The sequence below is a fragment of the Mchenga conophoros genome, linkage group LG7 (assembly GCF_057382185.1).
Source record: "Mchenga conophoros isolate Kocher_MC1m ecotype Shallow Benthic linkage group LG7, M_conophoros_male_GT1.1, whole genome shotgun sequence".
NCBI classification, from domain to species: domain Eukaryota; kingdom Metazoa; phylum Chordata; class Actinopteri; order Cichliformes; family Cichlidae; genus Mchenga; species Mchenga conophoros.
The window spans coordinates 61,219,825-61,244,056 of record NC_140532.1 but is presented as its reverse complement, the minus strand read 5'-3'; the positions used below and the strand labels follow the sequence as shown (position 1 = coordinate 61,244,056).

The window sequence follows — 24,232 nt, the reverse complement described above, 5'->3', positions numbered from 1 at the left end:
TGTTAACCACATTTAATACTGTGTTTGGCAGGTACCGCTTCCTCAGGTTGCCATTCGGCATAATCTCAGCTCAGGATGAGTTCCAGCGACGCGTGGACGAGACCTACGAGGGCCTGAGGGGCGTGGCAGCCATTGTGGACGACGTACTGGTCTTCAGAGAAACCAAACAGGAGCATGACGACAACCTGAGGGCCATGCTGCAGCGCAGCAGAGAGAGAGGTGTAAAACTGAACCCTGACAAGTGCACCATCTGCGTCAAAGAGGTCAGTTACTTCGGTCACACATTGTCACACGAAGGGCTGAAACCAGATCCACAAAAAGTAAAAGCAGTCCAAGACATGGCGCCCCCACAGAACAGGGCGGAATTGGAAACAGTGCTGGGGATGGTTAATTATCTAGCAAGATTTGCCCCACACCTGTCAGAGATAAATGCTCCGCTCCACCAGCTGTTAAAGCAGGACAGTGAGTTTGTATGGGACAAGAACCATGACAGAGCCTTTCAACGAATGAAGGAGCTGATCACTAAAGAACCAGGCCCAGTTCTCTCCTTCTTCGACCCCAAGAAAGCGCTACGACTCCAGGTCGATGCATCCAAAAGTGGCCTCGGTGCTGTGATGCTGCAGGACGGCAAGCCAGTTGCCTACGCATCCAAGTCACTTAACAGCACTGAGCAGAACTATGCCCAAATAGAAAAGGAGCTGTATGCTGTTCTCTTTGGTTGCAAGCGGTTCCACGAGTACATGTACGGTCGACATGTGACCATTGAGTCGGACCACAAGCCACTTGAGTCCATACTCAAAAAAACACTAGCATCAGCACCACCACGGCTACAGAGGATGATAATACAGCTGCAAAAGTACGACATCAGCATCATCCACAAGCCAGGGAAAGACATCCCGGTAGCCGACACGCTCTCCCGGAAATCCATAGAGTTTCACGACAAATTACTATGTGACGGGATGGATGCGCAGATCCACTCAGTCCTCAGCAACATGCCTGTCAGTGATCAGAGACTCTCAGAGATAAGAAACGAAACAGCCCAAGATCCTCAGCTCAACAGCCTGAGACGGACCACATTGAGTGGATGGCCTGATAAACGGTCTCAATGTCCGCCTGACATTCAGGAGTTTTGGAACCACAGGGATGAGATCTCACTGATAGACGGGATCATGTTTAAAGGAGAGAAAATGATCATCCCAAAAAGGCTCAGAAAGGACATGATAGAGCGGATTCATTCCAGCCATATGGGCATAGAAAAGAGCAAAAACAGAGCCAGAGACCTTCTGTTTTGGCCAGGCATGGGAAAGCAGATTGAGGAAGCCGTCGGAGCCTGCAGCACATGCCAGGAGAGACAAGCTGCTAACCCCAAGGAACCCCTGTTGTCACATGCAATACCAGAACGACCGTGGCAGGTCATAGCCACCGATCTGTTCACTTGGAACTCGGAAGACTACATCATCATGGTAGATTACTACAGTAGATTCTTCGAGTTGGAAAGACTGCGCAGCTGCACTGCAGAAGCAGTGATCCACAAACTAAAGTCAGCCATGGCTAGGCATGGTATTCCAGAGTCGGTGATTAGTGATAACGGTCCGTGCTATGCTTCCAGTAAGTTTCAACAGTTCGCAAAGTCATGGAGTTTCACCCACACCACTACTAGTCCCCATTACCCACAGAGCAATGGTCTAGCCGAGAAAACAGTCCAGACAGCAAAGAAACTTCTGGACAAGGCCAAAGCGGAACATAAGGATCCCTACTTGAGCCTATTAGAATACCGGAACACCCCCGTGGACAACTTAAAGTCGCCTGCACAACTACTCATGAGCCGGAGACTTCGCTCCATCCTCCCTGCAACACCAAAACAGCTGGAACCCCAAGTAGTTTGCCAGCAAACAGTGCGTGAAAGGAGAGAAGTCTGCCAGCAGCGCCAGCAGACTTATTTCAACAGAGCCGCCCGACCTCTGCCTCAACTATATCCTGGCACACCGGTCCGGTTCCGGCAAAAAGACGGTTCCTGGAAACCAGCTGTGGTCACAAGTTGTGCCGACACGTCCAGAAGCTACAACATAACCACAGATACAGGACAAGTTTACCGGCGTAACCGCCGACACCTCCGCAGAAGCAGGAACAGCGTAGGAGGTGAGGAGTTCATTCAACCAACCGGCATCCGCGATGACAGCCCTGTGGTATCTCAGCCCCCGCCTGTGGAGCCCCCTGATAAAGACATTACAACACCTGGATACACGACTCGTTATGGGCGTGTTACCAAACCAAGACAGGTCTTGGACCTGTAATATTGTAAAGGGTGCAGGCGGATCGCTGCCCTAGAAAAAAAAAAAAAAGGCTGTTTATATGTTTGTTGTTCCAATGATGTCACTAGATGCATCTGTTTATTATGTTTGTGATATAGCCAGTATTGAGTCGAATGCTATGTTATCAATGGATGTGCTCAGGATGTTATTCCTGTAATTTCAGTTGCCTTAGAAATTTTACAAGCCTGAGTTGTGTTTTTTTTTAAGAAGGGAGATGTAGCATGTTGACCTATGTTTGTATCAGCCACTAGATGGCACTGTGTTGCTGCAATGTGTGTAATTCACTCGCGAGCAAGAAGCTCCAGAGGAAATGGAGAAGTAGACGAAATAAAGTGGAATCGGAGCAGAGATCAGTGTGTGCGTGCAGTTAGTAAGAAGCTCGGTATATACAGACAAAAACAACACAGAAATAATTTCTGGTAGCATCACAGAAATGTAGCAGTGACAATAATATTGTATGCTGTAATCGTACTGGGCAATTAGTGATACAAAAAACCTGTTTTATCCTGTGAATAAAAGTATGTGTTTTTGTCAGTGTACCATAATAACAGAAGCGAAACGCAATATTGTGTCAGGACAATTCACTATTTATGCACAATAAATAAAGGAGCATAGCGCGACAATTTCTGTTCAGCGCCAGACTTACTTGTAACCTATATCACCAATTATGTTAAGAAAAATGACGCATTAACTACAACAGCAGACTGACCTTTGTGTAAATGCTTGGAGCAGACTAACCTGTGAGCTGGAGTGTTCTGGGACGTTATATTTGATCTTTGAATGGCTGCAATCCAGGCCACCCGTCGCCTCTTTGTTACTTCGGAAACATGGCTCGAACAATTTCTCTTCAACGACGTAATCCGATAACAACCGATCTCTTTACCCGTCGGCTTCCCGTGGCTGTCATGCGACCGGCTATTGCAGTTAATAATACAACAGCTTCTTGACATTTTTGTGTTTCTTTTTATCGCTGTGTAACTGATTTTAATTGAAAGCCTGCGTGCGCTAGTACCGCTTGCCACGAGTTCCCAGAATCCTTTGCGGTTCTACCCGTGAATGACGTCATATTTTCAATCTCCATATAATATGCATGTTAAATTTTATATTTGGGGTAAAATATCAAGTCTTTTCAAGTAAACCGGTTCAAGTCCAATTCAAGTCCCAAGTCATTGGTGTAAAAGTCCAAGTCAAGTCACAAGTCTTAGAACATTTTTTCAAGTCAAGTCTAAAGTCATAAAATTAATGACTCGAGTCTGACTCGAGTCCAAGTCATGTGACTCGAGTCCACACCTCTGACTTCTAACTCCGTTAAATGTAATAACTTTTGTTTTCATGGATGCCTGGAAGTTAAACTTTATAGTTACACCTGGTAAAGCAGCAATGCTGATCGTTTTATTAAAGATGAAAGAATTTAGACAGTTTTTAACTCTAAGTGATGCTGCAGTGTTGTTTGACCTGAAAAAGACGGAGTTTAGGACCCAGATTACTCCCAGATTTAAGAGCATCTTAGTCCGACAAATACGACAATAACAACGGCCGCTTGCATGTTCTGCAAAAAAATGTGCTTTGTTGTGTATCTGACGGACAAACACCAAACCAGTTCCACATCACGGAAGTTGCACCATTTTTACAAACCAATTCTGGTTCATCTGTTTCACTCAACAACCGGCCATGTGCGTATGAAAACAAAGGCACTGCGCATGCGCGTTTTACTCCCATTCTATCGCGATATTTCATTTTCCTATCGTTGCCTAACATTATACCGGTATTACCGTGAACGGTATAATATGGCCCAGCCCTAATTACCAATAATATAAATTTATGCACAAAAGGAATTACTAATGTAAAAAAAAAAAAGTGGATTTATTTATATATGTTTATATATAAATATATGCGGTGGCCCCTAGAGACAAAGCACCTACAAACTCCAAAACGCATTTCTAGCATTAACTGAACTTCCAAAACAGAGCTACCTAGATCACTTAAATTACACAATTGTATTGTTTGTGTATTTATACACAAGCATTCATATATAGTCAAATAATAAAAAAAAAAAAAAAAAAAAATCAGGTCGTTGGTACTTGCTGGCTTGTGTAGCCACTAGGTAACAAAAGCTCAACACTTCCCCTAGCATCCTGGAGCACTTCTGTTGTCTTTTGTACGTGTTTTGTGTTTTTATGTGCTTCTGAGTTTGTACGTGTTTTGGAGTTTGTACGTGTTTTGGAGTTTGTACGTGTTTTGGAGTTTGTATGTGCTTTGTCTGTAGGGGCCACCATAAATATACTTTTATTTATTCACTCCACATAAAATGTAATAAATAAATCATATAATACAGAAATCAACTATTCACATTTCAACTTTTAACTATTTAAATTTTCAGCTTTTTCCTTTTAAACAAATTTAAAGTGAAACAACACAAAACACTGCAAACCACAACACAATTAAACATAAATTAAAATATGAAAAAAAAAAGAAGATGCACATTCTCTGTCATATGGGCCTGCATGAATAAACTTTCTGAATCCTTTATCATCTCCATCCATCTTCATCCGCTTTATCCGAGGCCGGGTCGCGGGGGCAGCAGCCTAAGCAAAGAGGCCCAGACCTCCCTCTCCCCAGCCACCTCCTCCAGCTTATCCGGGGGAATACCAAGGCGTTCCCAGGCCAGCTGAGAGATATAATCTCTCCAGCGTGTCCTGGGTCTGCCCCGGGGCCTCCTCCCGGTGGGACATGCCTGGAACACCTCACCCAGGAGGCGGCCAGGGGGCATCCTTGTCAGATGCCCGAACCACCTCAGCTGGCTCCTTTCGATGTGGAGCAGCAGCTGCTCTACTCTGAGCCCCTCCCGGATGGCCGAACTTCTCACCCTATCTCTAAGGGAGAGGCCAGCCACCCTTCGGAGGAAGCTCATGTCTGCCGCTTGTATCCGCGATCTCGTTCTTTCGGTCACTACTCACAGCTCGTGGCCATAGGTGAGGGTAGGGACGTAGATCGACCGGTAAATTGAGAGCTTCGCTTTTACACTCAGCTCCTTCTTCACCACGACGGACCGGTGCAGCGTCTGCATTACTGCAGCTGCAGCCCCAATCCGTCTGTCGATCTCCGGCTCCCTTCTCCCATCACTCGCGAACAAGACCCCGAGATACTTGAACTCCTCCACTTGGGGCAGGAACTCATCCCTGACCCGGAGTGGGCACTCCACCCTTTTCCGGCTGAGAACCATGGCCTCAGATTTGGAGGTGCTGATCCTCATTCCCGCTGCTTTATACTCGGCTGCAAACCGTTCCAGTGCGAGCTGGAGGCCCTCACCCGATGAAGCCAACAGAACCACATCATCCGCAAAAATCAGAGATGAGATTCTGAGGCCACCAAAGCGAAAGCCCTCCGCCACTTGGCTGCGCCTAGAAATCCTGTCCATAGAAATTATGAACAGAACCGGAGACAAAGGGCAGCCCTGGCGGAGCCCATCACCCACCGGGAACGAGTCCGACTTATTGCCGGCAATGCGAACCAAGCTCTTGCAACGGTTGTATAGGGATCAAATGGCCCGTAGCAATGGGCCAGACACCCCATACTCCCGCAACACCTCCCACAGGACACCCCGAGGGACACGGTCGAATGCCTTCTCCAAGTCCACAAAACACATGTAGACTGGTTGGGCAAACTCCCATGCACCCTCAAGTATCCTCGAGAGGATAAAGAGCTGGTCCAGTGTTTCGCGACCAGGACGAAAACTGCATTTGTTCCTCCTGTATCCGAGGTTCGACTAGCGGACGAACTCTCCTTTCCAGCACCCTGGCATAGACTTTCCCAGGGAGGCTGAGGAGTGTGATCCCCCTGTAGTTGGAACACACCCTCCGGTCCCCCTTCTTAAAGATGGGGACCACCACCCCGGTCTGCCAGTCCACAGGTACTGCCCCTGATCTCCACGCAACATTGCAGAGGCGTGTCAACCAGGACAGCCCTACAATGTCCAGAGCCTTCAGGAACTCGGGGCGGACCTCATCAACACCAGGGGCTCTGCCACCAAGGAGTTGTTTAACTGCCTCAGTGACCTCGCTCCCGGAAATTGGCGGGTCATTCCCCTCATCCCCAGACTCTGCTTCCTCCCCGGAAGACGTGTCAGTGGGATTAAGGAGGTCCTCGAAGTATTCCTTCCACCGCCTGACAATTTTCTCAGTCGACGTCAGCAGCGCTCCGCCAGAACTATACACAGTGCAGGTAGAGCACCGCTTTCCCCTCCTGAGACGCCTGACGGTTTGCCAGAATCTCTTCGAGGCAGTCCGAAAGTCTTTTTCCATGGCCTCTCCGAACTCCTCCCACACCCGAGTTTTTGCTTCAGCCACTGCCCGAGCCGCATTCCGCTTGGCCTGTCGATATCTGTCGGCTGCCTCCGGAGTCCCACAGGCTAACCAAGCCCAATAGGACTCCTTCTTCAGCCTGGTGGCTCCCTTCACCTCTGGTGTCCACCATTTGGTTCGGGGATTACCACCACGGCAGGCACCAACCACCTTGCGGCCGCAGCTCAATGCAGCAGCTTCGGCAATGGAGACGCTGAACATGGTCCATTCGGACTCAATGTCCCCAGTCTGCCTCGGAATGCTGTTGAAGCTCTGCCGGAGGTGTGCGTTGAAGATCTCGGGGACTGGGGCCTCTGCTAGACGTTCCCAGCACACCCTCACTATGCGTTTAGGTGCACCAGGTCTGTCCAGCGTCCTCCCCCGCCACCTGATCCAACTCACCACCAGGTGGTGATCAGTTGACAGCTCAGCCCCTCTCTTTACCCGAGTGTCCAGAACATATGGTCGCAGGTCTGGTGATACGATTACAAAATCGACCTATGGCCTAGAGCGTCCTGGTGTCACATGCACTTATGGACACTCTTATGTTCGAACAGGGTGTTCGTTATGGCCAAACTGTGATTAGCACAGAAGTCCAAAAACAAAGCACCGCTCGGGTTCAGATCAGGGAGGCCGTTCCTCCCAATCACGCCCCTCCAGGTCTCGCTGTCGTTACCCACGTGAGCATTGAAGTCTCCCAGCAGGACAACAGAGCACCCCCCCCCCCCCCGGGACTCTAAGAAGGCTGGGTACTCCGAACTGCCACTCGGCGCATAAGCGCAGATGACAGTCAGGACCCGTTCCCCGACCCTAAGGCGCAGGGAACAAACCCTCTCGTCCACCGGGAAAAACCCCAACATACCGGCAGCAAGCCAAGGGGATATTAGAATACCCACCCCAGCCCGCCGCCTCTCACCAGGGGCAACTCCAGACTGAGACAGAGTCCAGCCCCTCTCCAGGAGACTGGTTCCAGAGCCCAAGCCATGCGTAGAGGTGAGCCCGACTATATCTAGCCGGTACCTCTCAACCTCACGCACTAACTCAGGCTCCTTCCCCACCAGAGAGGTGACATTCCATGTCCCTATTGCCAGTCTTGGCAGCCGGGGGTCAGTCCGCCAGGGCCTCCGCTCCTGGCCGCCACCCGGCACACAATGCACCCGACCCCTATGGCGCCTCCTGCGGGTGGTGGGCCTGCGGGAGGATGGGCCCATGTCTCCTCTTCGGGCTGTGCCTGGCCGGGCCCCATGGACTAAGGCCCGGCCACCAGACGCTCGCCCTCGGGCACCCTCCCCGGGCCTGGCTCCAGGGCGGGGCCCCGGTAACCCTATCCCGGGCAGGGTAAACTGTTCCCTCGATATTCTTTTCATAAGGGTCTTCTGAATCGCTCTTTGTCTGGTCCCTCACCCAGGACCAATTGGCCATGGGAGACCCTACCAGGGGGCAAAAGCCCCCAGACAACATAGCCCCTGGGATCCCTGGGACACGCAAACCCCTCCACCACGATAAGGTAGCGATTCAAGGAGGAGATCATCTGCAACTGAAAATAGTTGTGGATTAGTGATGCACGAATCATGAACGAAATCGTTCAATACTCGAGAATCACTTTACTGACTCATGAATCATGATTCACAAGCCCAACTGACTCACTGACTCATCCCTGTTGCTGTTAGCAGCAATATATATGGCTTATAATTAAAATTGTGGAGAAAAACACAACATAACAAAAAAATTTCTGCTCTGAACTGAAAGAAAAAACCCTGAGTAGAAGCTCACATCAAGACAATAGACTATGTGCAGTGTTGGGAAGGTTACTTTTAAAATGTATTCCATTACAGAATACAGATTACATGCCCCAAAATGTATTCTGTAACGTATTCCGTTACGTTACTCAATGAGAGTAACGTATTCTGAATACCTTGGATTACTTAATATATTATCGTGCTTTTTACAATAACGTGAATGTACTATTGCTGTGTGATTTATTACTATTACTGAAGGTCCGCGACTCCGAACTGTAGTAAAGGGACCTCTGACTAATACGGCGGAGTCTTAATAGCTTACTTACAACTGGGCTCGTCAGGCACTCTTCTTGGCTGCAGTGGTTATTATTATATTTACATGTTTCCAGCTCCCGTTTTTCCTAGACGACAACTCGTACCTTTCCACTCGCCTTTTTCTCCCTCCTCGTGCTCACAGACACATAACGTGTATGGCAGTGCATTCTCCCTGCAACACGGACTATGCTGCCCATGATGCTACATTCTTTAGAGCTATGCTTGTAGCATTCTGCCTGTTAGCTTAGCACAACAACAACAACGAAAAGGCGCTCTCTCACCCAGGAAACACACAGTCGCAGAAAGAGAGAGAGAGCGTCGCCCTGTAACCATGGCAACCGTAACGCTGCCGCCTGGAACGAAAGAACGTAGCTGTCAAACAAAACCCAAACAGTCCTGACCCGCGACAAAATGAAACAGGAAAGTACCGCAGTGTAATCCATTTATTTCAACAAAGTAACTGTATTCTGAATACCACCTTTTTAAACGGTAACTGTAACGGAATACAGTTACTCATATTTTGTATTCTAAATATGTAACGGCGGTACATGTATTCCGTTACTCCCCAACACTGACTATGTGCACGTTAGCATATGCTACTTCCGGTGCGGAAACTCCTGTGGGGAGCTTTGTTTCCGGTGTCCTATTCACGCCTTGTTTACGGTCCAAAACAAGTTAAGCAAATGAATGAATCAAGCGGCAATTTACATTTCTCTAAATGTCTTGGGCATTTATGCAATATATCTGTAAATGATGTTCATCGACTTGTCGATATTTTTCCCCAGCGCCTCAGGGCAAAAGAGAAAAGGGATTCAAATGTTATATTTCTTAGTATCTGTAAACAGCGGTCCCTCGTTTATTGTGGGTGTTATGTTCTAAAAATAACCAGTGATAGGTGAAATCAAGTAGCCAATGTTATATTTTGACGGTGCAAAACGTTTCGTGGACATTGTGGACATACAGTACTGCACTTCAGAGTCACACTGCTAGCGATCGATGCAGCGATTCTGTACTGTACAGGAGAGACGTTGTGGAGGAGATCGTCTGCAGCGATCAGGACGCAGGACACAATGTGACGTAAAAAAAAAAGCATGCAAACTTGCACTAAAAAATCTACGAAACAGCGAGGTGAAAGGTGAACCACGTTATAGCGAAGGACCACTGTAATTTTGAAGGTAAGTCACAACATACCCTTCGTAAATACTAATGTATAGAAACCCTTACCAGCAATCATTCATTTTTTGTGTGGCTTTTTTCACGGTTTGCTAACATGCTGTGTAGGTGTGTACTTGACTTGCTGATATCGACATAACGGGTGAAACATGTGGTTTGACTATTGTTCACCTGTAGTTTGAATGCTGAACATTTGCCTGTTTAAATCACAAGACCAGTCACTATACAGAGATGTGCTTCTGAATGTGGACGATGTGTCTTCTGCTGCAGTGATGCAGTTCTGCTTGTGTTGAGTGATGTAAACAACTGATCGATCTAAACTCTTTAAACATCAAAATTGATCATTAGATTTTTTATGACACAACAGTGGTGAGTGTTCCCACCTTCTGCTCTTTGTAACTTAACGCGATCTTTCCATTTTCAAGTTTTGGACATGATTTTGGAGTATATCTTTGCAGTAGCGATTGACCGCAAAGTAAAGCTACCGGAAATGTACAACTCTACATCCGGTCTCAAACCAGGAAGTTAGCATTTTCTCGTGCACAGGGTCTATAGCTCCTCGGTTCACAGTAGCATTGGTCTGCTAACATGCTAACAGCACATTTGAGCTACTCACCCCCTCCCTTCCTGTGCTGAATGGACTACTTGCACTAACACTTCCGCGTTCTATGTAGTCCTGCTCCAGTGCTTCCGGTGCGGTTAAACCATGGCGACGTTCTACACTCGATGCCTACAAGAGCTCCCAAAATTGAACATCACCGATGTTCATCGGATTTGCAGAGTGACGACTACCCCCGCCAGCAAATTAGATAAAGGATTTAAGTTATATGCTGCATCTTATATACACAACTACGAAGGTAAGAAAACGTAAATTAACTGACAAAGAAACGCTAGCTAACGTCAAATGCAAACACTACGTTACTCCGCTATGTCCTTCATTTGATGTCAGTTCTCTACATTACATGTTTTCTTAAACGGTGTTTTATGTCGTCCTAAACTATAGTTGAGGTTTTCTTAACTAATGTCACTTTTGTTGTTAGACACTGTTATATTAGCGTTAGGTAGTTGGCTAACTATGGAGGTAGTTAACTACCTAATGCTACTCTTGCTAAGTGTAAAATATATATGTTTAAGACATGCTGAAATGAGTAATACAGAAATAATGCTAATGGTACTTGTATCTTTATTCAGTGTCCAATAAAGACAGGTTGTCAGGGGAGGTCGGTGTGAGAGCCCTGTGCTACAGGTCAATGAGGAAGAGTGAGGCACCACACAGACTAAGTGTAGGCAGGAAGCTGTGTAAAGTTGTTAATCCCCGTTCTGTGGGGTTCAGTTCATTTAAGCATTAGTTAAGTTCATTCCTAAAGGCCCATCAACTTGAATGTTTTCCTTGTCTCCCTGCTTTATCACTCCTAATTTGACTAGTCAGATAGTTAAATCAACGTGTGTTTGGGTGATCAGAAACATTTGACAACAAGTTAATACTGCAAATATACACAATCTAAGTTATTACAGTTATCAAGCATGGTTAAGTTGTTTTAATAGGGAGAGAAGGAAACACTAAGCATTCAGGAGGGTGCGTAACCATAACACTGAACTATGTTCCTGTTCAGCTCTTCCATGAAGATGTTACATTTTTAATTTTCATTCTTTCTTCTTAGATTAAGCTTCTGGATTCATCGCCAGTGATACTGACACATAGCCAGTGCTCCTGTGTGGCAGGCGCTGTTATGTGCAATCACACAGTGGCATTGCTCTTCCAAACAGCACACTACTCACAACTCAGAGTGCCGGTTGTCCCCCCTGTGCATAGCTGCACGGAATCTGAACAGCAATGGCACAAGCCACGGACAGTGGTAATTTAAATGAGGTTAAAGTTTTTGAATTAGTCCATGTTTACATATGAACAGCAACACCATCCATAGTAAATGTGTCTTCTGTTAGGGTGTGAAGCCAGGACCCATCAACTCCATGATCTTCACTAAGCCAGTACCAAATAGGATGGCCCAGACTGGAGTACGGTAATTACATTTGTAAAATTTGGTTTCATGTGTTACAAATGTATGTTGCTATTTTTTTCCATACATACATGTGTCAGAATAGGTATTAATTTACATACAACATTACACTTTCTGAAGACGGCTAACTCAGTCATGTACATCCCAGTCTCTAACTTATGCACCACTGTTTTACACCTTTTAGTTTTTAGTTTAGTTGTTGTTCAGTATAACAACCTTCTTCCTTACATTATTGTCATTGATGTTTTCTTTAGGAGTGGCTTCTACAGAGGCATGGTGGGTCCGTTACCAGATCCCTGCTTGTTCAGAATAACGGAGGCATATGCAAAATTTAATATTGAGGACAGGCCACTTGTGACCACAATGAACATGAGACCTGACAAGCCCCTTGTGGAAAGTGCCTTTGGGCTGGTGCAGGAGGGCAGTGTTCTGTCATATCAGCAGCCGGTTTTGACAACCCGGTACATCACACTACACCGCGATGCACCACCAACACCGCACTTGCCTCTGGAGGGGTATGACATCTTGCCATCAGATTGTGTGTTTGTGTGCTCAGAAGAAGAGCTTCTGCATCTGAAAAGCTTGTCTGTAACTCTGGAAATGGCTCACAAAATAGAGGAAGCTACACGTGAGCAAAGCTCTTCGTCTGAGTGGCATCAGCTCCGCAGGCCCAGAGTGACTGCCTCTAGGTTTCGGGAGGTGTGTCACGTCAGAGGCCAGAGCTCGGCCGAGTCACTAGCAGAGCGTATATTGAAGGGAACAAGGCAGACAGCAGACATGAGGAGAGGAACTGAGATGGAGCCTGCAATAGCAGCAGAGTATAGTAGGCTAATGAATGTTAACTACTCACCCTGTGGTCTGGTCATTCACCCCATTGCCCCCTGGCTTGCTGCATCTCCTGATGGTGTTGTTTTTGACCCCAATGAATACCCCCAGTTTGGCTTCGTCGAATTCAAATGTCCCAATGTACAAAACTTTATTGACTGCAAATATGTGCAGATGGAATGTGGTACCCCTAAACTAAAAAAGAGCCACGCATATTACTGGCAAGTGCAAGGACAACTGCTCATCAGTGGGATGCAGTGGTGTGACTTTGTTGTGTGGGCACAAGAGGACTACCTAGTGCAAAGAATATACATGGATACAGATGTGCACAATGCAATCAGAGAAAAGGCAGACTATTTCTTTTTTTACATATATATGCCAAGATACCTGTGTTTGAAAAAATGAACAGTAAAAACATAGCAAAAAGAAAAACAGATCCTTCAGGCTGGCTGGAACAAAATAACTGATGTTTTATTTTCAGTATATTTCATGAATTCTTTTGTTGTTACATGTTACTTTTATGTGACATCAATAAACTGTTATTTAAGCAATGGCATCAATTTAATTTTTAAAAACACACATTAAAACGTTGAATTTGTGCAGAACTTATTTACATGGTAAGTATTTAAAACTCCATGCCTAGCATACTGATATACATTTAGACAATAACACAACTGAACTGTAGAAAATGACAAATGGTATTTTTGATGTTACAAAAGTTCAATGTCACTTATGGTTTTAAAACAATTTAGTGATTTACTTTATAATTTTGATAAATAGTTTTGTTGAATCTGAATAGTAATATAGTAGTATAATTAAACAGTATTATTAACATTAAACATTTGCAATGAATTTGAATTATCAATAACTGAAACTCAACTATCGGCACTCAAGTACCAGTTCTGTAATCAAGTATTGTCAGCTGAGAAGGAAGAAATGCAACTGTAGTGGCCTCAGCTGCAGGTCATTTTCCATAAGTTACTTGTACTGGCACTGGTGTCTTGGGAAAAATCCATCTTGTCTCACTTAACCCATTTTTTAACTAATGCTGTGTTCTGGTAATTTGACAGCATACATGCCACTGCAAACAGTTGGTTGATATTATAAACATGTGACATGGTAATGATGCTATCAAAAAGTTTGTTCTGTTTGAGCCTCCTAATGACTCGCTCCACATGCACCCTGAGTCTGGCTATGGCCTGCGTCTCCTTAACCTGGTATGCTGGCATCTGCTTCTGCTTAGATAGAAAAGGTGGGCAGTACACTTTGCATTTACAACAATCAGTGATTAGGAAGCCCTTATCTACCATCACTGCCATGTCTTCAGTCAACTTCTCAGCAATGCCTGATTGTTTGAATAGTTCCTTGTCACTAACCGAACCAGCATACAGATTAGAGATGAATGTCACTGGACCATGTGGAGCTATGCCAACCAGGGCTTTCATCGTACAGTGGGATTTGTACGAAGAGTACATTTCACTTTGGAGAAGTGGTGAGGATGGTGTCTGACACCTCAGCTCTGTACAGTCAAGGATCATCTGGGTGTCTGAGAAATCTTTGAATTCCTCAGGGAGGTAAGCTTGCACTCCTTCACGTGTAAGCCAGATGCACTGAGACCCCAGTGCAGTGGCAAGAAAATTTGTCCATGTTGCAATAATGCGGCTCACTGTGGACTGGTGTATGTTAAATCGGTGTGCCAGGTCCCTCTCCTTCAAACCAACTGACAGGAAAACCAGGAAAAGAAAAAACTCATCAATTGGCTGTAGCAGCTGCCTCTGGAAGGTGAAAACAAAAGGGAAAATGTTACTCCTTAAGCTATGAACTAGTAAAATTATTCTTTTCTTGGCTAAATGTTTTGTAATGGTTAGGCATACCATACTGTACCATGGGGTAAACAATGAGGTGCTGTAGTGCACAGGTGTATGAGGTGTATGTATGTAAAGGATACTGAGTCTAGCATACATACACCTGTGTATGTATGCTACTGTACATAATGTAATGTTATTGTACATAAATACAATAACATTACACCTCTAGTTCTAACTACCAACAAACCCATAACCTACCGTTGATGTGCGTGCAGGTGTCAACACTTCTTCGTTCCGATTGGCAGCTGACTTGGCTCTTGAAACCCGGATCATTTTATAGATGCAAGGCTCAATCAAAACCCAGAATGCCATCAAATGATCATAGCTTGGAAATCTATTCACGAGAGAGCCATACATCGTGTCAATCATTAATTAACATTACACACTGACATAAAAATAATGTGAACTGTGACAAATATGCTAATGGTATGCTGTATAAAATAGTCTGATTAAGAGTATTTGGTGTTGTATTTTACCTGTAGCATTAGGATATCGTTTAAATACTAAAGCATCTACATAAAACATACAATCAGCAGAGAAAAAGTAAATTTCTATTTTGTTTTCATTAAGACTGGAAAAACTTTCTAAATTTAACTGATGGTGACCTTGGTATATTTTAAACAGTTAGCTTGAATAGAACTTAGATGTACCTGGTATAGAATCGGATGTCAGTGTCGGAGCCAGCAAAACGCTGTAACCCAAATTCTCGCTGGACACGTAACTCCTGTATTTCCTTCCTCAGAGTCTCCACGTCTTTGAACAGGTCTTCTGCAGCTGATGCTGATATGTCCAATGCAGACGGCTCAGGGACTGAGCAGTAGTCATGATCTCTTGTAAGACTGTGCTCTTCTTGATCGTCAGGAGGAACTAGTTCAGGGCGTCGCTCCCTTCTCTCCCAAACACTACGCCGCGGTGGTTCAACTTTATAGCCATTCCACTCAAAAAGTGTTGGTACAGCACCTTTAATAAGCCGCCTTCGACCATCGAGGGTTGTTGGCTCTATGAGTTGATCACTGGCAAAGTGTCTGCAGCAGACCCTGGTGTGAGAGGTGATCGTGAAATGATCCCGGCGTATATTTACCAGCCATTGTCTTCTCAAGTCGGAATGGGTCGGAAAGGCATGAAAACTTAGTATGCCGTTACATTTGGCTGAAGCTGAACAAAGTGGGACACAGCAATGCTCGGAGTATTTCTTCTCCTGTTTTTGAAAATGTTCTGTTTTAAATACTTTCCTTTTTATACTCATTCTGAAGCGACATTAGCATAGCTACCGATAGATAAGCAAACGTACCGGAAACGCACAAGCGGTACTATTTGGAAACGGAAATACGTCACATGCCCTAGTGCAAGTAGTCTATTGTAAGCGTAAGCGAATCACTCAGGACCCACTAACCCCCTCCCTCCTGTGCTAAATCAAAGAGCGAACGAATCACTCAGGACTCACTAACCCCCTCCTATGGCGTTATTTTTGTGCCACTATTCTGAGCGCACGTAAAAAAGGTTTGCAGGTGCAAGTGTTGCATTTTGAGGAGAAATTTATTTTGAGCGAAGAAAAGCTGAATTTGAGTGAACAAAATTCATTGCTGCATGCAAAAAATGTATATCCGTGTTTGCTATTATCCATATACACACGCACAATAGCAGCCCCTCTCGCTCAGTTTTTGTATTTGCGCTCGCAATGTGTCGCTCACGCTCTCAACATTTCTGCCCGTGCACGCTCAACTCTTTCTGTACACCGTTATATTTGTGCCACAAAACCAGCCAATCACAGACTTGGATGCAAAAAAATCTGATTGGCTGTTTTTGTCTCCAATCAGCTCGAAAGGACGAAATGCAATATCCCAGAATCCATTTCGTCCAAAGCTCAAACGAGGCAGTGGCGGAGGAACACAGAGTGGCGGAGTTTGAAATATTACTCTTTCTGGGACACAAAATAAACTTTTAAGATATTTTCATGTTAGAATGTAGCTGTGTGAACTTCAAATATCTGCTCGATTTATCAAGACATCACATATTTGCATAAGTGCTCCAACGTTTTCGGAGATGCCTGTTACCCACCAGCTGACCGGGTGGGAACTCGGGTTAAACATAATATATAAGGCTGAACTGACAAAAAAAATCACCGACTACACCACCAGGTATTATTGGAAAAACCATAAAGCCTTTGAACGAAAACAAACGCTGTTGTGACAGTGATGTACACTGTCTTGTTGGTATATATGTATGATTTGTATCACCTTCATGTTTCCAGCTTTACAGCTGTGGCTCCAGCAAACATCAGCTGATACTAGAAATTAATTTTAAATAAATTCTAACAACAGCTGATCAATTTTGAACGTGCTGCTGTTGTTGTTTAGCGCAACATCCGCTGGTTTCCTGTTTCTGGCGCAAAGTGGGAGATAAACAAACAAGAGAGACGATCAGCTGATCATTGATCAGTTTCATGATTGAAGTAGCAACAGGAGAGGGAGGGAGAATGAGGAGAGAAGAGGCAGCTAAGACAGAATAACTCCAGCTTTGTGTCTTTTTTATTCTCGCTGAAGTCTTTTCCCCTCAATACGGATGTATTGTAATTGGTCCAGCCCAGAGTTGATTATTACCAGCTGGCTAATCCACCACCTTTCATTGTTTATATCATTACAAAAACAAACAAACTAACATAAAAATGAAAAATCACCATTGGCCCACCGGGCAAATGCCGGGTAAATGCCCAATGGCCAGTCCAGGTATTCGGTCAGCTGGTGGGTAACAGGCATCTCCAAAAACGTTAGAGCACTTATGCAAATATGTGATGTCTTGATAAATCGAGCAGATATTAGAAGTTTACACAGCACCATTCTCGCATGAAAATATCTTAAAAGTTTATTTTGTGACCCACAAAGAGTAATATTTCAAACTTTGCCACTCTGTGTTCCTCCGCCACTGCCTCGTTTGAGTTTTGGGCGAAATGGATTCTGGGATATTGCATTTCGTCATTTCGAGCTGGTTGGAGACGAAAACAGCCAATCAGATTTTTTTTGCATCCAAGTCTGTGATTGGCTGGTTTTGTGGCACAAATATAACGGTGTACAGAACGAGTTGAGCGCGCACGGGCTGAAATGTTGAGAGCGCGAGCGACACATTGCGAGCGAGCGCAAGTGCAAAAACTGAGCGAGAGGGGCTGCTATTGTGTGTGTGGATAATAGCAAACACTGAAATACATTTTTTGCACGCAGCAATGAATTTTGTTCACTCAAATTCAGCTTTTCTTCGCTCAAAATAAATTTCTCCTCAAAATGCAACACTTGCACCTGCAAATTTTTTTTACGTGCGCTCAGAATAGTGGCACAAAAATAACGCCATACCCTCCCTCCTGTGCTGAATCATAAGCGTAAGCGAATCACTCAGGACTCACTAACCCCCTCCCTCCTGTGCTGAATCGTAAGCGTAAACGAATCACTCAGGACTCACTAACCCCCTCCCTCCTGTGCTGAATCGTAAGCGTAAGCGAATCACTCAGGACTCACTAACCCCCTCCCTCCTGTGCTGAATCCTAAGCGTAAGCGAATCACTCAGGACTCACTAACCCCCTCCCTCCTGTGCTGAATCCTAAGCGTAAGTGAATCACTCAGGAGTCACTCACCCCCTCCCTCCTGGCTCACAGCTTCTTCTTCTTCTTGGTTGGCAACCAATGTTAAGGCGCATTACCGCCCCCTGGCTCACAGCTCAGTGGACATTTAGATGAGAAAATATATATTTGACACATTTAAGGAAAATACTAATAAAATAAAAATAAACAAAATAAATGTTTATTAAGCAATTTTGATAGGAAATTGCTTAATTTTTAGAAATGTTTTTACTCTTTTTTGCTCTATAAAATAGTTGTTTTCTTTTAGAATCATTCATCTTAGCAGTAGGATTTACATGAAAAGAGAAACAAATTAAGTTTGAGTGAAAATGTACATTTTTTGCACTCTCTGGTCAACTGACTCAGTGAATCAAATGACTCAAAAAAACAGATTCACTTTGGTGAGTGACTCATTAAAACTCGATTCAGTAAAAAGAATCAAATTTATCATCACTATTGTGGATGATTACTATACCTTTCTAATGTGACGTTGTTGTCCCTGGCTCTTTCTCTCTCTCTCCCTCCCGCTCTGTTCCTGTGCTACTGAGTTTAACTACCGCCCCTCCCCCCTCTTCCCAGCGTAAAGCACAAGGCTCGCATGCGGAGTGAAGCGGAAAAAAGTGCGAGAGAGAGGGTGAGAGAAAGAAAAAAAAACAACCCACGGCTCGCGATAAGGAGCCGGCTCGCGCCGTTCACGTCAAAGATCCGGCTCTAAGAGCCATTTCGTTCGCGACCGACCCATCACTACTATTTTAGTACCTGTTACCAGTTACTATGACCTAATGTATAACCCTGAAAACCATAGCAAACCTTGGCGAGTGGATCCGAGTAGGTACTAATGGAAAGAGGGCTTAAATGACCTTATAGTATCACCCAATAAGAGATCTTTGCGCTGAGACTACTGTTTTTTTTTTTTGATAAAGCACACAGTTAGGACTGGATCAGGTGACCCTGAATCCTCCCTTAGTTATGCTGCAATAGGTCTAGGCAGCTGGGAGATTCCCATGATGCAATGAGTGCTTCTTCTTCAGTCACCTTTTTCACTCACTATGTGTTTATACATCTCTCTGCATTTAATTATTTGTTATTATTAATATCGGTCTCTCTTCCACACAGGGATGGACTGGGACAAAAAATCGGCCCGGGCATCGGCCCACCGGGTATTATAGAAAAAGCCATAAAGCCTTTGAATGAAAACAAACACTGTTGTGACACTGATGTATACTGTCTTGTTGATATATATGTATGTATTTCTATACATTTTACATCAGATGACAACTTTGGTTGTAAGATTCAGATAATTATTTTTTAAAAGCTAGACATTTTAAATGACAATAAGAAAGAAAAAGTATTTCTTTGTGCCCCCCTTTCCCTGTTAATGCCCTACCTGCCCCCTGGCAAAACTTTGCTAGACCCGCCCCTGCACAGTTACCAGTTGTCAGCTACGTTGAAAAGCATCCTGGTGTTATTTGTCTCTCAGAAGCAGTTCATAACTTCCCTTCAACTCATCCATGTCACCTAAAAGATAAACCTGTTTCTCCATCACCTGTTCAGCCCTGATGATTCAGCAAGGACATCTCTCAGCGTGCTGCTGCTGTTTAGCGCGACATCTGTTGGTTTCCTCTTTCTGGCACAAAGTGGGCAATAAACAAACAAAAAGAGAAAAGCCAATCAGCTGATCATGGATCAATTTCATGACTGAAGTAGCAACAGGAGAGGGAGGGGGAGAGGATGAGCGAAGAAGAGGCAGCTGACAGCGTAAAGACACAGAATAACTCCAGCTTTGTGTCTTTTTTTTATTCTAGCTGAAGTACAGAACAAATTGTGTTCCTTTTCACCTCAATGCGGCTACCTCTTCTGTTTGTCTGTGATATGGTTGCTTTCAGAGCTGTTGCCCAAGCAAGAGGGAGGGTGCATCTGACCTCCTCGGCTGTAATTGGTCCAGCCCAGAGTTGATCATGACCAATTGGCCAATCCACCACCTTTCATTGTTTATACCGTTACAAAAAAACCAAAAAAAACCCCATCGGCCTATAAAAAGAAAAGAAATCACCATCCGCCCAAGGCCAGTCCAGCTGTGCTTCCACAGGATGTCTCTGTGTTGTCATTATCCACTCATCCCCAACCCGTCGTGGCTGTCATGTTTAGAGGCATAAGAGTTCAAGAGACACTTTGTTGAGCAACTCAAACTCGTACTTTATTGTCAAAATCCCTGTAAGTCATTTCTTTTCAGAAAGTTGCTGGTTCACAGTCAACCTTCACTTCCTGTTAAGTTTTTCACAATAAAAAAGGTTACACTAAAACAGAATAAACCACATCCTCCATCCTTTGATAACACCACAGTCTTAAGAGAATATATACTTTACATTTAAACCTTTTTTCTCCCTTTCATAAATCCAGTCTTTGTGGCTTTATGACAAGCCTGCCAAACCTAGTTCTGACAGGACATGGGTCAGCTGTCTTTGGAGTCAGAGCTGCAGGTGCTAATTGGTTTGATGCGGGCAAGGCGCCCTCTGTTGGTCTGATATTTTTGTCATCCAGTAATTCAGCTGTAGCCTTAGAATCTAGGGCTCTGTCCCAATTCAGGGTCTGCACGCTTGAAGTACGCATTTCAAGTGCGGTTACGTCACCGCCACGCGACGACGGCTGTCCCAATTCGAAGTGTACTTCAAATGCATACTCTAAATGCGCCGTTGATTTCCCCAAATATCAAGCGTGGTCCGGTGCACACTTCGTGGTCCCATATATCCCACAATTCATAGCGCGGCGGGGGGTGTGGATAATGTTGCCGCAAAATACGGCAGAAGGGAGCAGCCGAAGAGGGTTTTTTTTTCTTCCAAACTTTATTGAACTTATAAAGCAAACAGTCAGTCATTCCAGTTCAGTTTGTACAGTAGACATACAAGGCAAATAAGAGTAACAATATACAGTACAATGAAATACGAAGGATAAATAAATAAAGGATAGAAAAGAAAAAAAGGGGGGAAATATGACAGACTTCATAACAACTTTGTACTTGAAAGTTGTGACGGCTCATTCGTTAAACATTTCTGAATGAATTTCAATCAATGATAAACCTTTTTTATTGGAAGTTAATTTAAGAGAGTTTAAGTAATATTCAATTTCAATCAAAAACAAATTAAATGATGGGGTTGAGTTTTGAAATTTACATTTATGTATATGGAATTTCCCTAATAAGATGGAGTGGCCGAAGAGTGAACTGTCAAAAGTACTGAATATGACGTCACTTATTTATGTGCGAATGTTTAATAATTAAAGTCAGTCATATATCCACAAACACAACAAGCTGAAAGTCAGTGATATATATATATATATATATATATATATATAAAAACACCCAGCACGCCCCTGCGGGCTACGGATACCGACTACGGAACGGAGCAGTTGTCAGCCACCTCCTGTACATGGATGACATCAAGCTGTATGCCAAGAGTGAACGAGACATCGATTCACTGATCCACACTACCAGGCTATACAGCAATGAAATTGGAATGTCGTTCGGACTGGAGAAGTGTAGTCGGATGGTAACAAAGAGAGGGAAGGTAGTCAGAACTGAGGGGATTGAACTACCAGAAGGCAACATTGCAGACATAGAGGACAGTTACAAGTACCTGGGGATCCCGCAGGCGAATGGGAACCATGAAGAGGCCGCTAGAAAAGCTGCAACCACCAAGTACCTGCAGAGGGTCAGGCAAGTCCTGAGGAGTCAGCTGAATGGTAAGAACAAGATTCGGGCCATCAACACGTACGCCCTGCCCGTGATCAGGTACCCTGCTGGGGTAATAGGCTGGCCAAAGGAGGAGATAGAAGCCACTGACATAAAGACAAGAAAGCTCCTTACCATGCATGGAGGGTTTCACCCCAAGTCCAGCACCCTGAGGCTGTACGCTAAGCGGAAGGAAGGGGGCCGGGGACTGGTGAGTGTCAGCACCACAGTCCAGGATGAGACAACGAACATCCAAGAATACATTGGGAAGATGGCCCCAACTGACCGAGTGCTCAGTGAATACCTCAGGCAGCAGAAACCCAAGAAAGAGGAGGGAGACGAGGAACCATCATGGAAGGACAGGCCCCTGCACGGTATGTACCACCGGCAGATAGAGGAGGTGGCTGATATCCAGAAATCCTACCAGTGGCTGGACAAAGCTGGACTGAAAGACAGCACAGAGGCACTAATCATGGCAGCACAAGAACAAGCTCTGAGCACAAGATCCATAGAGGCTGGGGTCTATCACACCAGGCAAGACCCCAGGTGCAGGCTGTGTAAAGATGCCCCAGAGACAATCCAGCACATAACAGCAGGGTGCAAGATGCTAGCAGGCAAGGCATACATGGAACGCCATAACCAAGTGGCCGGCATAGTGTACAGGAACATCTGTGCCGAGTATAACCTGGAAGTCCCGAGGTCAAAATGGGAGATGCCCCCAAGGGTGGTGGAGAATGACCGAGCTAAGATCCTGTGGGACTTCCAGATACAGACGGACAAAATGGTGGTGGCTAACCAACCGGACATAGTGGTGGTAGACAAACAGAAGAAGACGGCCGTAGTGATCGATGTAGCGGTTCCGAATGACAGCAATATCAGGAAGAAGGAACACGAGAAGCTGGAGAAATACCAAGGGCTCAGAGAAGAGCTCGAGAGGATGTGGAGGGTGAAGGTAACGGTGGTCCCCGTGGTAATCGGAGCACTAGGTGCGGTGACTCCCAAGCTAGGCGAGTGGCTCCAGCAGATCCCGGGAATAACATCGGAGATCTCTGTCCAGAAGAGCGCAGTCCTGGGAACAGCTAAGATACTGCGCAGGACCCTCAAGCTCCCAGGCCTCTGGTAGAGGACCCGAGCTTGAAGGATAAACCGCCCGCAGGGGCGTGCTGGGTGTTGTTTTATATATATATCATAATAATCTGACAATGCTATAATATTGGCCATATTATATTTACATTACCACAGTGAGATGACTTTAGTCTCATGAACAACATTAACTAATTCTTATTTACTAACTAATCTTAAATGACTGTTCAGCACAGAAATGAAGCCCAACAATCATGTTTTACAGTCCTCTGGTCTCAGCCTCAGATACTCAACTAATCAAAGTGATGTCATGACAAAAATGAATGACTAACAAAACATTTTTCTCCTTCATCTCTGTCAAACAAAGCTGTATGTAATGTGTCTCGCGGTTAGTATGGTTGCTAGGCAACCTGAACAGCGCGACGAAGCGTATACTGTCCCATTTCACAAGCCTCTCACTTCCGCACTTCTCGTACTTATAGTACGCACCGTACGTAGTACGCGTAGTGCGCGTACTTCAAGCGTGCAGACGCTGAATTGGGACACAGCTTAGGTCTTGATTGACTGGTGCGTGTGACAGTGTGTCCGCTGTGAGGAGAGCTCGGTTAGGGCTTGATTTCCTAGCAGGCTGACGAGTGGTTTGTGGTCATTCTCTAAGGAGAAGTGTCTCCCGATTAGAAATCTTTAAATCTTTCATACATTCCCACGTTAATCCAAGCGCCTCCTTCTCCACTTGTGCATGCCTCTGCTCCATTTCCGTTAAAGAGCAAGATGCGTATGCCACAGGTCTCCATTTGTCACCCAGTCCATAGAATGAGGCATCTGCAGACAGTTTTAACTCTTTGTTGCAATTTGTTGAGCACTGTGTGCAGTCTGGCATTGTGCTCCTGCTGATCCTATTTCCAAATGAGGATGTCATCCATGTGACAAACCACTCCCAGCAGCCCATAGAGGATCACTGACAATCCTCTGGGGCTGAGGCTATTCCAAAAGGTAGCGCCCAAAGAGGGTAATAAACGTTGTGTAGTGTGCTGACTCTGGTGACAATGGAACCTGCCAGAAGCCTCTATTTGCATCCAACTTACTGAAGACTTTTGCTCCAGCCACGGATCCAAGTGCCTGTTCAACCAAAGGCAGGACTTTTTTCTGCACACTGCTTCATTGAGGTGAGTAACGTCAACATAAAATGCAAACTGAGTCATTTTTTGTTGGCACAGTGACCTGT

The 24,232-nt window shown here is 45.0% G+C and overlaps 2 protein-coding genes across 2 annotated transcripts; one reads left to right on the top strand and one right to left on the bottom strand.

The window, feature by feature from the left end:
• Positions 1-11,609: 11,609 nt before the first annotated feature.
• LOC146571411 (uncharacterized) lies at positions 11,610-13,195 on the top strand. Its single transcript, XM_085280589.1, has 3 exons — positions 11,610-11,735; positions 11,824-11,900; positions 12,152-13,195. Exons 1-3 carry the CDS (start codon positions 11,610-11,612, stop codon positions 13,125-13,127), a joined length of 1,179 nt encoding a protein of 392 aa, XP_085136715.1. The 3' UTR covers positions 13,128-13,195.
• Positions 13,196-13,507: 312 nt separating this feature from the next.
• LOC146571410 (uncharacterized) lies at positions 13,508-15,940 on the bottom strand. The gene is made up of 3 exons (XM_085281286.1): positions 15,241-15,940; positions 14,789-14,924; positions 13,508-14,497 (listed from the first exon to the last, which is right to left on the bottom strand). Exons 1-3 carry the CDS (start codon positions 15,834-15,836, stop codon positions 13,745-13,747), a joined length of 1,485 nt encoding a protein of 494 aa, XP_085137412.1. The 5' UTR covers positions 15,837-15,940; the 3' UTR covers positions 13,508-13,744.
• Between the last annotated feature and the right edge of the window lie 8,292 nt (positions 15,941-24,232).

What these genes read in the sequence shown, in the direction of transcription:
- LOC146571410 (XM_085281286.1), bottom strand. Translation starts at nt 15,836, where the DNA reads ATGAGTATAAAAAGGAAAGTATTTAAAACAGAACATTTTCAAAAACAG. An exon ending in GACATCCGATTCTATACCAG is followed by an intron (nt 14,925 to 15,240) that starts GTACATCTAAGT and finishes TCTCGTGAATAG; the next exon opens with ATTTCCAAGCTATGATCATT. An exon ending in CACCTGCACGCACATCAACG is followed by an intron (nt 14,498 to 14,788) that starts GTAGGTTATGGG and finishes TTCACCTTCCAG; the next exon opens with AGGCAGCTGCTACAGCCAAT.
- LOC146571411 (XM_085280589.1), top strand. Translation starts at nt 11,610, where the DNA reads ATGTGCAATCACACAGTGGCATTGCTCTTCCAAACAGCACACTACTCA. An exon ending in GGCACAAGCCACGGACAGTG is followed by an intron (nt 11,736 to 11,823) that starts GTAATTTAAATG and finishes GTCTTCTGTTAG; the next exon opens with GGTGTGAAGCCAGGACCCAT. An exon ending in ATGGCCCAGACTGGAGTACG is followed by an intron (nt 11,901 to 12,151) that starts GTAATTACATTT and finishes TGTTTTCTTTAG; the next exon opens with GAGTGGCTTCTACAGAGGCA.